Below are 16,709 nucleotides of genomic sequence, written 5' to 3' on the forward strand. Positions count from 1 at the left end.
GTTAGAAATTGGTGGTTCAGTTTTATAAACAACACTGTTCCCAAATAAGTCATTATATTCAGTAACTCCGATAAAAACCGATAAGGGCGGAACTATAACACTAACAGTCCAGTGAAAAATATGTTTGCTATTAAAATTCTCAGCAGGTCTGTAACTTAACCTTTATTTGAAAGAAAATTATTTATTAAGCACACAGTTTTGTGATTATTGTCAGTGTGCTAAAACATAAGTAGACCCTATAGTTTAGAATGATGTTGGTGTATTACACCAATGATAAAAAATTACGGAGTATTTTGAGTCCAATTAGAGAAATACACCAAAATGCGCCATCATGATCATTACATAATGTAGGATTGGAAAAGCCAGTGACTAATCTCGCTTGCTCCACAATGCTAATGCAAACGTATTTTAGCTCTGTATTGCTTGGTTCTGTCATGATTCTGCCGCATCATGTCATATTTCTCTTGGTCTAGTGGCAGGATCATGACAGAACCTCATGTTTAATCTGGAGAGAGGCGACTATTGTTTATTTGGCTTGCCATATGCTCTTTCAGGTTTCGTCTCTGTTCCCATCCTCTCGTTTCCTTGTTATTGATTCATGCCCTACACCTGTTCCCCTCTTGATTTGGTCCCTTATTTAATGCCCTTGTGTCTTCTGTCTTGTGCTGGTTCATTGTGGTTGTGTGGTGAGTTCCTGTGTCTTGTTAGTCTAGTTTAGTGTATTTGTAGTTCTTGTAATGAGTTTATTTTTTAGTCTTGTTTAAGTGTAGTTAGTCGTAGTCCTGTCTTGTCATGTTATTGGATCCATCCCTGTTTTGTAATGTTACCCCCTTGTGGGTGTTTGTTTTGTATTATTATTATAGTCTTCTGTTAAAACCCCTTACCTGCTGTCTGCCCCTGGGACCTCTGTATCCGTGTCTCACCCCCTTGATCATGACAGGTTCATATCCAGTAGTTTATTTAACGATGTTCATCTCCATTCATAACAAATTCCACCGATTTCCATTGACAACTATACACACTCAACGTGACCGCATTACTACAATTCGCTGCTCACTGTAGGTTTGTAAATATAGGCTGCGCCCAAATTCCCCACTTGTGGTCTTTGTACTTGACTACTTTCATGACGTCAAGTGTTCTAGTGGGCACGAAGATCCCAAGTGTGCATGTAGTATTTCTAACCCAGTGGGACACACTTAGCAAGTTCAAACATGTAATAAATGTGGTGTGTTTCTAATTATGTTAAAAAATACATAACTCTTTTACATAACCTTTTATTACGAGTAAATCTAATTTATCTAATTGTATTGTCAAGTCAGATTTATTTTTATAGTGCTTCATTTGTATTGTATCTAAGCAGCTGAATCCAAAAACACTAAAGAAAAACATATGTTTGCCAAACATATATAAAGACATAACACTACTTAAAAAGTAGTAGTATAACTAACACTGGAAGCTTTCCGCAACATCTCCAGAGACCCGAGCAAAAAGGCTCATGATTTATATCCAGAATGTAATGCATGATGGGATACACTTAGCCTTGAATACCGCTCGGAAATGGTATTCAAGATAGTTTGGGTTTAGTGTGCGTTAAGCACTTTGGTGTGTTTTAAAACATTGGACAGACTTGCGCTCTTACTTCCTGTCACGTGCACGCGCTCTCAAGTGGGTTTATTTGGACGCAGCCATAGTAAGTACATGTAGACCATAGTTTACCGAAGAATTTGTTTCATGTGGGCACATACATTACTTACTATTGTACAGTAAAATACTTCAAGAAAAATAAAAACTGAATTTGGGAATTATTTTTACTGATTTCATAGGGCTCTACATGTGATGAATGCATCCATGTGACCACATAAAGTGTCTCAGTGGAAATAACTCGTACATGACCAGTGCAGGTGACATCGGATCAGGCCCTCTTGAGATGACCCTGATAAGCCCGAGTTGAGATGTAACTGTGATACAGCTTTACGGTCCCCTCCTGAAGACCCTGTGAGATCACATGGGATCAGACGTTAACAGATCCTACAAGCTGCTGTGGAAAAACAGAACATTACTGTATTGACCTATCAGAGCTGTAGGGAAATCCAGATGAGAATATTCTGACAGGTATTTTTCTTTGCAGTTTTCAGTGTAGGGTAAGCAAATATGAGTGATTTCGTTTCCCTTTACACCTCTGAATCAATGCGTTATTCCTTTTAATATTTATTTAGTGCAACCTTACATCGCATAATAATTTCTTACCCTGTTTCAAAAATATTGGGAATCTATACATGGTCGAGCCTGTTTGTAATGTACCACCTCGGAGGAAATGTGAATTATTGACCTCTTGTGTGTGTTTATTTTTGTTGTAGCATTGGGGCATGCATATTTCATTCAATATTTTTGACTGTTTATCCAGAGGAGGTCTAATATACCTGGAGAGAGCCATCTGTTAACATTTACATTCATTTCAATGACATTTTCCCAGCTAGCCTGTGCGGTCCGGAGTATGTGACCTGGGTCTTTACATCATGCAACCGAATTTCTGAAACTTACTAACCGATCACCGGAGCTAAGACTGTCATGTCAACAGTTGAAACATCATAATGTAATGTTAATTAAAGTGTTTTGCTTGCAAAAATATTTAGCCAAAATGCCAATTAAAAGTAATTAATTGAGAAATGTAAGTTTTGATGCAATTGCGGTATTTAGAAAACACAAACTGTTGAAGAGAATCGGTCAGTCTTTTTTATACACAGGCATAAGATTCATATTAATTCACTTAAATCTGCATCTGTAACTTTAACCTCTCTGTCGCCATCTCTGTTTGAAACAGAAATGTGCAGGTTACTTAAGTCAATATCGTCTAAATGTTGAAAAGTGACAGATTTTTCATGCTAAAATAAAATGACTTCAAATGATAAATAATTTTTATGAGCTTACACTGCAAAAAAAAGTAAAACCTTTTACTGTAACAGAATTTTCATGTATTTAAAAAATGTGTTAAAAAAATGATTACGGAAACCGACTGCAAAATTTAATTGGGTTTAAAATAACAAGAAAACTAAGTAATTTCACTTTATGAAAATGTTTTTTGTTATCCCAGCTGACAATGGGTTTTCAATGGGTATTCATAAGTGCAATTTGTGGAGAGTTGATCTGTTACGTAGTTGCTTAATAACTGACACATCATCTTTAATTCTAAATAAAGTTGATTTTAAATAAAAACAAGTTAAAAGATTTGAACGCGACATTCACTGTAGCTAAAAAAATGACAGTAAATCTATGACATCAGCTCGCAACAAGCTTGTGCTGCCCTCTCCTCTCCGTCTCACTTTTAGTTAAAGCTCCATGCTTTTCAGTTCCGTCACTCCCACAACCCCCTCTCACTTCTCTTTTCTTTCTTCCCGTCCTGTTTTTCTCTTGTTCTCTCTCCTCCCTTCCTTTCTGTCCCTGTTATTTGCTCAGAGGGGAGCTGACAGGGAGTTCTGATACATCCTTTGGCAAGCCGAAATTCTAGGGGAAGAGAACAGTTAGCATGAAGGAAACAAGCCTGCGCAGATTTATGAAGACGTTTGCCATTGTTCTTCTTTTACTGCGGGGTAATTCGCAACATCAACGTCAGACTTCAAACGCTGCATGCGGAAATAAGCTTCCTCTGCCAAGAGGCACTGGCACCTCAGCGTCAAATCATGCAAAAGCACTTCAGGCCCCATCAGCAGAACATTTGAGGGTAAAATGGAAAAAAAATGTATTTTTAATGTTCAGAAGAACATTTTCTTGCTCTGTGGTTGCTTATTTTAGAGCTAGAGAGACTATTGGAGTTTCTGTTAGCTCATATAAGATGTATCACTTAAAGTTCCGTGGGAGAAATCACAGATGCATCGATACTAAATTTCTCCACCGATACCGATAGCCGAAAATTCATAGTGATGTCTGCATATACCTAAACCATTAGACTCTGACGATTACATTTATATTTCTTGACTTAGTTATGAATTCTAATATTATAGCTAATTAAATTATGGTCTGCCACTTCTTTTTAGTGTTCTGACCAAGTTCCTGAGCAGTAATAGAATGTACTGTCTATGGCGGAATGCAAATTGTTTGTGTTTTACTGAAACATAACGGAATACTAAGGTTTTCATGAAGTTTGCGATTCTGTTAACAACCAAGTATTCAAATGGTTGCTGGTAAGTTTTCCATCTGGTAAGTTTTGGTTTGGTGCCGGTCCTCTCTCATCATACACTCTTGTCGCTCCTCTCTTATGCTTCCTGAGCTTCTCCGTGAGAGATGCGAGACTGGTGCACGCACACCTGGTGCTCGTTATCACTCATGTGGCCGGCCTTGCGCCTATCACTCACAGGTCTCGTCCCGCCCTGCTCACCACATACCCCCATCGCCCCACGCTGTCAGGATTTGGCCAGGGTTGTTCCGGTTTTTGGCCACTAGAGGCCCCCATTGTGCCTTTTGACCCTTTTGTTTCCACTTGTTTCCAGTTATTAGTTGCACCTGTGCCTCGTTTCCCTTGAATGTATTTAAACCCTTAGTTTTCCTCAGTTATTTGTTCTGTGTTTGAATGTTGGCACCCAGCCTAAGTGAAGCTGTGAACGTTTGTGACGTCTGAACCTCGTCTTCCGCCTCCCGTACGGTTTTAAGGTGATCCAAGTGCTTGTAAGGGTTTCTTTACCCAATGTTCTCTCTTCCTTCGAGCTGCAACCCTCGTCGTTTCCCACAGACAGGTCCGAGATCGCATACATCATCACCCTTCTGTCGGAGAAATCCCTGGCCTGGGCTACTGCTTTGTGGGATTCCCAAAGTCCCTGCTGTGCCAGCTACTCTGCCTTTACTGAGGAATTCAAGCGAGTGTTTCAGGGTCCTACCAGCGGCCCTGACTCAGCCAAACAGCTCCTGACTCTCCGCCAAGGTCGGCGCAGCGTGACAAACTATGCCATCCAGTTCCGCACGGTGGCAGCAGCGAGTGGCTGGAACGACGAGGCGCTCACAGTGTGCTTTCTGAAGGGTCTTTCCGACACCATCCAAGACGAATTGGCCACTCGAGAATCACCGCACAATCTCGAGTCCCTGATCAAGTTGTCCTCGCGCATAGACCAGCGCCTGAGAGAGAGAACTAAACCGTAAACCTCTCGCCCTAGCTCCTATCAGTCCCAGCTCCGAGTCCCCACCTTTATCCTCACTGGCTCCACCATGCAGATTGGACGCATCTCCTAGGCTGAAGAAGACCGCCGGATAAGGGGGCGATGCTGTCTATTTTGCGGCAAACCGGACCATTTCCGCTTCACATGTCCCGGGCTCCATGGTATCTGGGCGAAGGAGAATGGCGTTCCCTCTGAACTTCTAATGGACCCCGTGAGAGTTACTACGTTGGATGGAAGCCCTCTGGGATCTGGACTTGTCACTCGCGTCACTGCTCCCTTTAGACTTTCAGTTTCCCAACACCAGGAAGTGATAAACTTTCATCTGATCCCCTGTTCCGAGTTCCCTCTCATCCTTGCTACCCCTGGCTTCACAGCCATAACCCTCACATTGATTGGTCTGTGGGCACTGTCAAGCAGTGGGGCCCTACATGCCAAGCCACTTGTATCTCCCCGAGTTCTCCTCCCGAGTCTCTAGAATCCATAGACCTGTCCCGGGTTTCCGAGTGTTACCATGACCTCAAGCCAGTATTTAGCAAACAGAGGGCCACCCCATAGATCTTACGATTGGCCCATCAACCTGTTTCCGGGCACCTGCCCCCCCAGGGGTCGGATATTTTCCCTATCTCCTCCCGAACGAGCTGCGATGGATACCTGCATCAAGGACGCACTGGCAGCAGGCCTCATTCGTCCGTCCACCTCGCCCGCGGGAGCAGGTTTTTTCTTTGTGGCCAAAAAGACGGTCGATTACGTCCTTGCATTGACTACCGGGGGCTCAATGCCATAACTGTCCGCAACCGCTACCCACTACCCCTTATGGCCACAGCGGGAGCAGCTGTCTTCACTAAGCTTGACCTGAGGAATGCATACCATCTTATGCGGATCAGACACGGTGACGAGTGTAAGACCGCTTTCAACACGCCTACTGATCACTACGAATACTCAGTGATGCCCTTCGGCCTGACCAACGCCCCGGCTGTGTTCCAAGCACTCCTTAACGATGTGCTTAGGGATATGCTTAACATCTTTGTGTTCGTTAACTTGGATGATATCCTTATCTTTTCGAGCTCCCTTCAAGAACACACAAAGCATGTCAGACAAGTACTCAAACGCCTCCTAGACAGCCATTTGTACGTTAAGCCGGAGAAGTGTGAATTCCATTCCTCCAGAGTACAATTCCTGGGATTTGTAGTGGAACCCGGTTGAGTTCAAATGGACTCCAGGAAGGTAGGGGCGGTAGCAGATTGGCCCACCCCCAAGTCCGTCAAGGAAGTTCAGCGTTTCCTGGGCTTCACAAACTTTTACCGCAAGTTCATCAAGAACTTCAGCTCAGTGGCAGCTCCTCTCTCAGCTTTAACCAAGAGTGGCAACGCAAGGTTTCTGTGGGAAAAAGAAGCTGAGATGGCCTTCCAAGGACTCAAGCAGCGCATCCTCTCTGCCCCCATCCTGACAATACCGACTGCGGATGAACCTTTTGTGGTGGAGGTAGATGCATCAGAGGTTGGTGTTGGAGCTGTCCTGTCTCAAAGGGGTGAAGACAAGAAGCTCCACCATTGCGCCTTCTCACACCGGCTTACCCCGACTGAGAGGAACTACGATGTGTGGGGATCGTGAACTCTTAGCGGTTAAGATGGCATTGGAGGAATGGAGACACTGGCTCGAGGGGGCTTCTCAACCGTTTCAAGTGCTTACGGAACACAAAAATCTGGAGTATATCCAGAAGGCGAAGCGGTTGAACTCCAGACAAGCTCGATGGTCTCTTTTCTTCAATCGATTCCAGTTCATCCTCACCTATCGGCCCGGGTCAAAGAATCTTAAACCGGACGCCTTGTCCCGAGTCTACCCTCCCACCATTCGAGAAGATACTCACATGCCTGTCCTTCCTGTCGCTAAGATCAGTGCCCCGATCTCGTGGCAAGTTGAGCATACCGTGAGACGAGCTCAAGCTACCGAGCCGGGCCCAAAAGGAGGTCCCGCCAATCGGTTGTTTGTTCCCAAGACAGCGAGGACCCAGGTCCTTCTGTGGGGTCACTCCTCTCGCCTCACCTGTTACCCGGGCATAGGCCGCACCTTGGAGTTCATCCAGCCAAAGTTCTGGTGGCCCACCATAAAAGAAGACATTGTCACTTTCTTCAAGGCCTGTTCCGTATGCTGCCAGGGCAAATCTTCTCACCTCCGCCCTCAAGGACTCCTTCACCCTTTATCTATTCCCCACCGACCCTGGTCCCATATCTCGTTGGACTTTATTACTGGCCTCCCTCCGTCCCATGGTAATACTACTATCCTAGTCATCATCGACCGGTTTTCTAAAGCGGCCAGTTTCGTTCCCTTGACTAAGTAACCTTCTGCCAAGGAAACGGCAGAGCTGGTAATTAACCATGTGTTCCGAGTCTTTGGCATTCCTCAGGATATGGTTTCCGACAGGGGTCCTCAGTTCGCCTCAAGGTTTTGGAAGGCCTTCTGCCAACTCATAGGGGCCACTGCTAGTCTATCTTCAGGGTACCACCCGGAGTCCAACGGCCAAACCGAGAGGATGAATCAAGAGCTGGAAACCGCCCTCAGATGTATTGCCTCCAACAACCCATCCACGTGGTCGTCCTTCATTGTTTGGGCTGAGTACGCACACAACACCTTGTGCTCCTCCTCCACTGGTATGTCCCTGTACGAGAGTCAGTTTGGCTTTGCTCCTCCATTGTTCCCTTACCAGGAGGCAGACGTCGGAGTGCCTTCAGCCTTGAAGTTCATCAGACGCTGTCGGCTTACGTGGAGGAAGACCCGTCTTAATCTTCTGCGTTCCTCATAGCAGTACCAACGACAAGCCAACAGACGTCGCCGTCCCGGCCCTGCGCTCCTGGGTTCCTACCAAAGACGTACTGGACCCTGACCTCATTCGACAGTTCAGGGCCCTCCATCCCGTGAAAGCCGGTAGGAACGTCAGGAGCCGTTCCTAGAGGGGGGATTCTGTCAGGATTTGGCCAGGGTTGTTCCGGTTTTTGGCCACTAGAGGCCCCCATTGTGCCTTTTGACCCTTTTGTTTCCACTTGTTTCCAGTTATTAGTTGCACCTGTGCCTCGTTTCCCTTGAATGTATTTAAACCCTTAGTTTTCCTCAGTTATTTGCTCTGTGTTTGAATGTTGGCACCCAGCCTCAGTGAAGCTGTGAACGTTTGTTGCTCCAGTTGGACTCTCTTGCGGTACTCTGTTTTTGTTCTCGTTTATTAAAATCTTTTTTTGGTTATCTTTTGAGGCTTTTTCTGCTGTACCTACTACCTTGGGGATTTACTTTTTGACTAGGAGGATTACCTTTTTTCTCTTGGATTTACTTTGGACGTTGTGGATTTATATTATAGCCTGAAGAACTTTACTTTTTATTAATAATATTGCTCTGTTTGCCTCATCTTTTGGGTTCTGACGACTATCAGTGGCTCAGTTTGTTAAGTGACTGTTTCTCACACCGGAGACCCGAGTTTGAAACTGGGTCCTGACACACGCAGGCCGGGGGCCCTCCCAAGACTGTGCTCTACTGGCGATGATCAGTGCCCCGATCCAAGACTCGGCCCACAGCGAACGGTTGCGACTCCTAGGCTCCCCGACAATTCTATGTGTGTGCTCACGTGGGGAATGTGATCGGTCGCGCAAAAATGTTTTTAATGGCGGCCCAGAATGCCGCTATAGCACAGTTTTTGTGTAAATAAAGTTTATGTTGAATACCTGGTATTCAGGGCTAAATGTATATGAACAGGAAATATGTCATGAAATAGTCAAGTCAAAGACCGCAAGTGGGAATATTTGGACGCTGGCACAATGTTTGAGTGAAGCCATCGTCAAAATAAAAGTCCCATTAACTTGAACACTCACAATACTGTAGTATTTGCTAAAGGAAATTGTAGTATCCTTAAAGTTCATTTTTAAGCTGTAGTTAACACTGTAATATACTATAGTGAGGTTAAAAACACTATAGTATCTAGGAATTTTACTGCGGTTTTACTAAAGTGCTTGTACATTATCCCACTTCTTACACGGCTACTGGCCACATAAGAATAAAATAGACATGAAATGTGAATTTGAAATATTTATTAGCTCATTCCGAAAGCTCATCCCAATTAACAATACACAGCATTCACAATAACAAAATTTAAATATTATTCAAAAGACTTATTGCATTTGGTACCAAAGTTTGTTTATATATGGCTTTAATTGCTTTTGGTGTTCTGTACCGAAGACATGATAGTAATAATAGGTGATGTTGGTTGAGCAGCATGGTCTTCTGGTGATTTTGCTGCTACAAAAAAAACCATCCACATTCTGCCATTATTTGGTCACCCCATGTCCATGTCATTAAAGGTGCAATGTGTGATATTAAGGAGGATCTATTGACAGAAATGAAATATAATATACATAACTATGTGTTCAGAGGTGTATAAAGAGCTTACATTATGAAGCGTTATGTTTTTATTACCTTAAAATGAGCTATCGTCATACACTGCGGGTCCCCTTTTTTAGCCCTAAACGAACAAGCTGCTCCACAGAGCGTGCTTCATAAATACGTTATCTACTTCAGCATAGAAGGGAAAACGTGACGAGATCTTAGTCTTGTGTTAGCCGCCGTAGTGCTTTGAAAGGGAGGGGTGGAGAAAGCTATTGTGTGCAATTCACAACCTCACCGCTAGATGCCACCTTTAAAATAAATTAAAATAAAATAGTGTTTTCTTTCCTTTCAGCACGTGAGGAGAACGTGGCGACGTTCAGGGGTTCCGAGTACTTCTGCTATGACCTTTCTCAAAATCCCATTCAAAGCAGCAGCGATGAGATCACCCTGTCCTTCAAAACCTGGCAACGCAACGGTCTCATTCTGCACACAGGCAAGTCGGCTGACTACGTCAACTTGGCGCTGAAGGACGGGGCTGTCTCGTTGGTCATCAACCTGGGCTCAGGAGCCTTCGAGGCTATAGTTGAGCCAGTCAATGGAAAGTTCAATGACAATGCCTGGCATGACATCAAGGTGACACGCAACCTGAGACAGGTAATCACAAGACGTCAGCCGCTCCACAGACTATACCGACAGCTAGCCGTAAGCCTAGTTTTAGAATTAGAATGAACTAATGTAACTGTAGTTTGACATTTTTCATTTTATGACACTTTCGCAACATAATTAAGACTATTTTAATTGCTAAACTTACCATTGTACTTTGTTTATTGGTTTTCGAATAATGTAGGACTGTTGTGTTATTTTTTCTTCCTTTGTTCTTGAAGTCTTTATCTCTTTGACTTGGTTTACCACTCAAGGATGTCTAAAAACCTCAACCTTATCCTTCAGGTCTGCCATTTTATTTTGTGTTAGTAAACTTAGAAACAGCTTACAGTGAGAACAGTGTAGACTTTTTAAACATACTGAGGTTTCAGACAAACAACTTTGCACACTGATGTTCACATACTATGGATTATGGAGGTAGGCTGCATTCAGATGCAGGGAAATAGAGTGATAGATAGAATAATAAAGACATAGAATTATGTAATAACAGTATGAGTATTTATATCTGCTACGTATGTGAATGGATTCGGTGAGAATCTTCAGTGGAATTAGGGATGGACGGTATGATTCAAATATCAAGTAACATTTTGTTTTCAATTTGTTTTATTAGTTTGTTTTATTAACTACTTTATATGGCTACGCCTATTGCATAATGCAGTGAATAAATACTTAATATACAAATGAAAGGACACTTTAGGCATCTGATTAAACATTAAATGTTATAAAAATGATATTATTAAGATGATTATTTATATCGTAAATCTAGTAAGGAGAATGATCATGAAAATCCTGCGGTGTTCCTGTAGGAATAATTTATAGTTTTTTCACAATTTAGCATAATAAACTAAACAATTAAATAAATTAGAAAGTAAAATGAAATGAAATTAAATGTATGTTTTACCATCTTGAGTCTTGCCAAGAGTTCTACGCTTTTTAGCTTTAGCTCTAAGATGCTTATTAAACAGTATTAAAGTAGTTATGAATTACACTGGTCTCTTATTGGCTGTTTTTGAGTTAAATATGAATTTTGTTATTTTGTGTTTGTAATAAAATTGATATAATTTTCACACAATTATATTTTGTCTACCAAAAAGATCCAGCATACAGCTTCAGATCAAAAGTTGCTACTCTAGTGTAAATGTATTTCCGCTTTACAGATTTGTGTGACAGTAGTAATGTTAAGTTGTCCTGGTTATTTTGTGTGATGTAAACGGAATAGAAAAACCTTAGACAGAAACATACCGTCATACGGTCCAGCCCTAGGTAGCATCACACTTTTTTGGCTGACCTTAAACTTCACTGGCAGGTGAGACAGATTTTTATGCAGTGCAAATATGATGAGGGCTTGACAAGTAAGTGCATTTTTCATGTCATTACTTTGTTCAGACTGGTTAAAGATATAGCACAACCCTCATGAGATGTTCTGAGATACAAGCTGACAGACTAAAGGACCTCCTCTATCTCTCTCTCTCTCTCTCTTTCTCTCTCTCTCTCTCTCCTTTTTAGAAGAGACTATTTTGAAACTAACACTGTTCATTCATGGTCTCATTTTTATAACTAACCTGTTTCTAACCGAACTAATGTACTAACACCCTAAATCTTCATCATTAATTTCTTTCTCTTTTAATTTCGTCCATTTATTAACAACCGTTCTGTTCACTATTGTTTCGGTTTCCTTTCTTCCCCCTTCTTCCTAAAAGCACTCAGGCATTGGACACGCTATGGTAAACAAACTACATTGTCTGGTAGATATCATTCTTATTGTCCTTTTTTTGGTTTGCCGTGTGTCCCTCTCCCCTTCTTTGGTTTTCTTTGAGTTTCATTCTAGACACTCGTTTCAAAAAATGAGGAAATGGGTTTGTATTACCAGGACTTTTCACGTTCCCCTCTCCCCCTTCAAACTCCTCCCCTTTTATATTTTTCTTCATTACTGGTATTTATCAGGCTGGCTACCGTTGCCTAGAAATTCATGGGACTCACACAGGAACTAGTAAAGTGTTTCGTCTCCCCACACAAAGCCTCCACATTTTTTGCGAGGACTGTCGGCAAAAACTGACAGAGGATTTCCAACAAAGTCCACAAGGGGAAATTTACGTCTCGCAGATCCTCCCGAAAAACACAGAAACCTTCCAGCTCTGGGAACTCTGGCAGTTGATATTTCCACGACGCTCCTGGCATGTCGTCATCTCCGCCATCTCATTCGGTCTCATACATCATCATCACGACTAACACTTCATTCAATTTATCACTCCACTTCCACCCAAATCCCCCGTGTGTTGGTTTTTGGTGTGCCGCGTGTTGTGTTGCATAGCCTTTTTCAGTTCTGCGTGGCTGCTACCCGATTGGCTGTTGTGGCTTTGCCCCTCCCTCTTTTCCATGTATCCAATGAACCATCCAACGTTCTCATGTTTATTCATCATGACTCTGCATAGCAGATAAACATTTGATTTTCCCAGCATTTCTTTAATGCATGCGTGTTAAAATGTGTGTGTGTGTTTGTGTGTGTGTGTGTGTGCGTGTGTCCGAGAGAAGGTCTGCGTGTCGTGTGTTCAAGTATGCGTGTGATACTCAAAGACTGTAATGTGCCCCCGAAACTAAAACAAGTACAAGCAATTTGTCCTTGGTTTTAACATTTACTAACCTCGTAATTTGTAATCTTCAAAACCAAATCTGAATTCATTTTCTTAACCCATCAAAGATAAAGAAAATATTCCTCAGCAATATTTTCTTTACCTGTCCTGTGAACCTCTATACAGAAAAAGCTTTTCCAGACCAATGGTCCAGAGTATTAGCAGTAACCAATCCACCATGAGGGCAAATCAGAACAAGATAGACCATAAAAAAGTGAACAAGAACGGCTCAGGTTAAGAACACATCTGCAGATGAAGTTGTAATTGGTTGTTTTTTCATATTTTCATCGTTTAACAGGTGACTATATCAGTAGATGGTATACTGACCACCACAGGATACACACAGGAGGATTACACCATGCTCGGCTCGGATGATTTCTTTTACGTGGGGGGAAGCCCGAGCACAGCCGACCTGCCTGGATCTCCGGTCAGCAATAATTTCATGGGTTGTCTGAAAGAGGTGGGTCCTTTAGATGTCTTTCACTTGTGAGTACGATTATTCATGACATTATAACCAGCCCGGTGTGTTAATAATGGATACTGTGGCTTGTGTTTACCTAAAACGAGAGTTTACCTTAAAAAAACACATGATCTTGCGGTGCTTGATACTAACGTTTTCAACAGGGGCACTGTAGCCCCTGGTTTGAATTTTTTTGAAAGATTTAGGGGCCACCTTAAATCCGCCTGCAATGCAGTTATTGACATTTCCCCCAAAGTAGCCGTATTACTGACACATGCTTTTATAATAAATAGATTCGACTCACAGAAATGAGAATGTGCAGTTTTATTTCAGTTCAGAGGGATATGACATTACTCAATACCAGGGTTATACGGAATCTGTAGACTTGTTATTTCAGTGCTGATATTTTTGAAAAATCTGGTGGAACAGTTTTAAATCCTTTTACATTTGTACAGAAATGTAAATATGTGTTAAAATACTACCTGTCTGTTAACTGCAAGTGACAGTGGTTTGGTTCTGCTGATCATTTACAAAGACGCAGAGCCTACAGAGAAGCTTCAAGTGCTTAGGAAAGAGACTGTTTAATCCAGACCAAAAAGTATTGAATTCATTTGAAACAACAGAAAACGTGCATGTCATTTTGTATGAAAAAGTTTATATGTTATTGTTTACAGTGTTAAAGCAAAATAAAGGGGCTCGTCTTTATACGTTCTTTGCGTATTATGGACACTTTTCATCTTGTTTACAACACAATGTAACGTTAACTTCACATAAACTTAACAAGAGTCATTCTTGTTGCGAACGGATTGGAAATGATTCAGCGCTGTCTCAAGTAATCAACAGATAAATGGCATATTCTGGACTCCTACGCATTTAGTTTCATTTTAAACAATATCAAATCGTTCGGAATGCGCTCACGTTGTGTCTGATAAGTTGTCAATAGTGAGCTCGCTGAGCTGTGACCGACACGACGATAGCGAGTCACCCAGCCGCGCAGCTCCAGACTCTCCCCTTCTCCCACACATAGGCCTACACTGGTGGGCTCATTATCTACTCGTTTTTTCACATGTACAGCATATAACAACTAGACAAAAATCCAAATTGGCACGTTTGAACATGCGCGAGTAGCGTACTCGTAAAATATGCTTGCATCGTGTCAAAAACTGACCATTTAGTCGCAGTCTGGAGCACTGTTCTGTTAAGACTGTTCCTTTTTGTGTTCTTCAAAAGAACTAAATCATGACGGAATTGAATGGTAAACTATACTGTTAAAACTATACTACAAAGTATGTTGTCTCTCAAAAACATGAGTCCTTCCGTAACGCATACATTTTTCTTTCTTATAAAATAGAAAACTTGTCCCTATTCTGATGTTTTTCTGTCTAGAAAGAATATCTGGACTTCATCATCAGGGGGTTATTAAAATCTAAACAGATGGTCAACGATAATAAATACAGTACATTCTCTCAGAATTTATATTTCAAGTTTTGACAAAAATGTCACATCCTTAACAACTATCAAAACAAGTGCTTTCCACAGTACTAACTTCAGTGTTTTAACTATGAATTTTAACTAGTGAATTTACGACCCAAAAAGGATTTTTAGAAGACGAATGCAGTTTCCGTCAAGTTTCCTTAAGGTGTCCCAGTAGAGAAATCATGGGTGTCGTGCATGGCATTAGTGGAGCAGTTCATCTTGATTTAAATCTATTTTCCCACATTCATTTTATTCTGTGTAATACAGAGGACAGATTTTTCCATCTACATTTCAAGCAGCAGGAACACCAACCACAACCGTTCCACAGGAGACCCTGGTTGTCACTACACAGGTTTTATAGCTACTATAACTGCCGATATTTCTTACATTATTACATGTAATGGAGACGCAAAAATCCACTGCAGTTATCATGCAGTAAACCCCTCCCCATCTGCCTGAAAATGGCATTGACACAAAGTTCACCACCTCCAGATGCTGTGAGCATATAGAATATAAACACGAACGCATCGCAACGCGGTACCCGACACACACGGGTGGTCTGTAATAACCGTCATGATGAAAGGTCACCTTGTCGCGGATGTTTAATCTGCCACTATGTTCTTCTGCTTGCTCTCTCTATCCCCAGCCCAGCTATTAATATCAGTCGGGTAGGTGTAGATGGCCGAGCGCCTGTCCCTGCAACGTTCGGAGACACAGCCTGTGCCAACAGTGATGAAAGACTTGCCGAGTTAGAATTACCCAAGGAGTACTAAAAAGGGCTGGCACTTCATTTCAGTTAAAGGCAGGGCGAGAGTAGCAAAGCTAGGGATCGTCCCTTATTTACACGGTCTGCTTTATGTCAACGATGACAAAGGGTCAGATTTTTTACAGTGTCGTTCAACAACTTTCTTAAGCTATTTTTCTGCCCAATGCCCGTGAACTTCATATAAAGTAATGTTAATGTAAAACATATTTTTGACCATTTTGTAAATTTTGACAGCACTATTTTTTGTCTATTAACTACTACAGATTATATGGTAACATTTTAATGCGGAGTGCCAGGCATCTCTATAAACATTGATATCAAAGTATGCGAGATAAGAAACAAAAGAAATCTTGCTCTCTCCTGGTGCATGCTGGGCAAATTTCGCTGCATAAAAATGACAGCGCCTTTCTCACGCTGTTAGTTTTTGGCTTAACTCATTTGTTATCTTGCTCCATATTCTGCCCTGGGCGAGGTACACTCGCGTGGTTCTGCGGTCATGTGACAGCGGACACTGGAGAACAGGAAGTCTGTGTTGATAATTATTGGCTGTGGGGCATCTGCACTGGCTTTTGTTTCAGCAACGAGCTTGTGGCTGCCGACGGTGTCTGCACATTTGACAGCAGGAGACGAACAATCTGTACCATGACACCAAATATGACATTTGTTTTTGCACAGCTAATTTTAGAGTTCCCTTGGAGGGATGCCATCGCACAATACGTACGAGAAATCCAATCTTCTGCTCTCGAAACTCAGGAAAGGATTGCCGTTGGCGAAACCTAGAATTAATTGCAGTTTTTATTTTGAATATTGCACATGTTCTTCATCTAATTCATGACTAAGTTTAGGAAGGCAGAGAGAGCCGATATATGCCTTCCTCTCAGGAGTTCCACGTTAATAGAGAGAATGAATTACAGGCAGAACAGAGAAACGCTTTCTGCATCATCATCAGTAACTCTGTCGAGCTCTTAGAGACGAATTTGTGCATATTTCAGCATCCACGGACCCAGCGAGGGTAGGAAAATCATTTTGAGAAATGAACTTATGATACCCGTGAATAAACAGCTTTATTTTTTCTAAGCAGTGTCACTTGTAGTAGTTACTGTGTAAATGTCTCGTTGGGGGCAATTATATTTATTTTAAAACCATTAAAACTTCATAATAATCGGCTGTGTGTAAAACAACAGAAGTCTATGCTCTGGCCTTCT

The 16,709-nt window shown here is 42.0% G+C and overlaps 1 protein-coding gene across 2 annotated transcripts in view; it reads left to right on the forward strand.

Moving 5' to 3' along the window:
- The window catches only part of nrxn3b (neurexin 3b), a 211,875-nt gene that overhangs the window by 29,669 nt on the left and 165,497 nt on the right, over nt 1-16,709 (forward strand). For both annotated transcript variants that reach the window (XM_079475144.1, XM_079475145.1), the window contains exons 2-3: nt 9,862-10,163; nt 13,101-13,262. In XM_079475144.1, the coding sequence (XP_079331270.1) occupies nt 9,862-10,163; nt 13,101-13,262 (464 nt within the window). The remainder of the gene's footprint in view (nt 1-9,861; nt 10,164-13,100; nt 13,263-16,709) is intronic.

The sequence above is a fragment of the Barbatula barbatula genome (assembly GCF_947034865.1).
Source record: "Barbatula barbatula genome assembly, chromosome: 15".
NCBI lineage: Eukaryota > Metazoa > Chordata > Actinopteri > Cypriniformes > Nemacheilidae > Barbatula > Barbatula barbatula.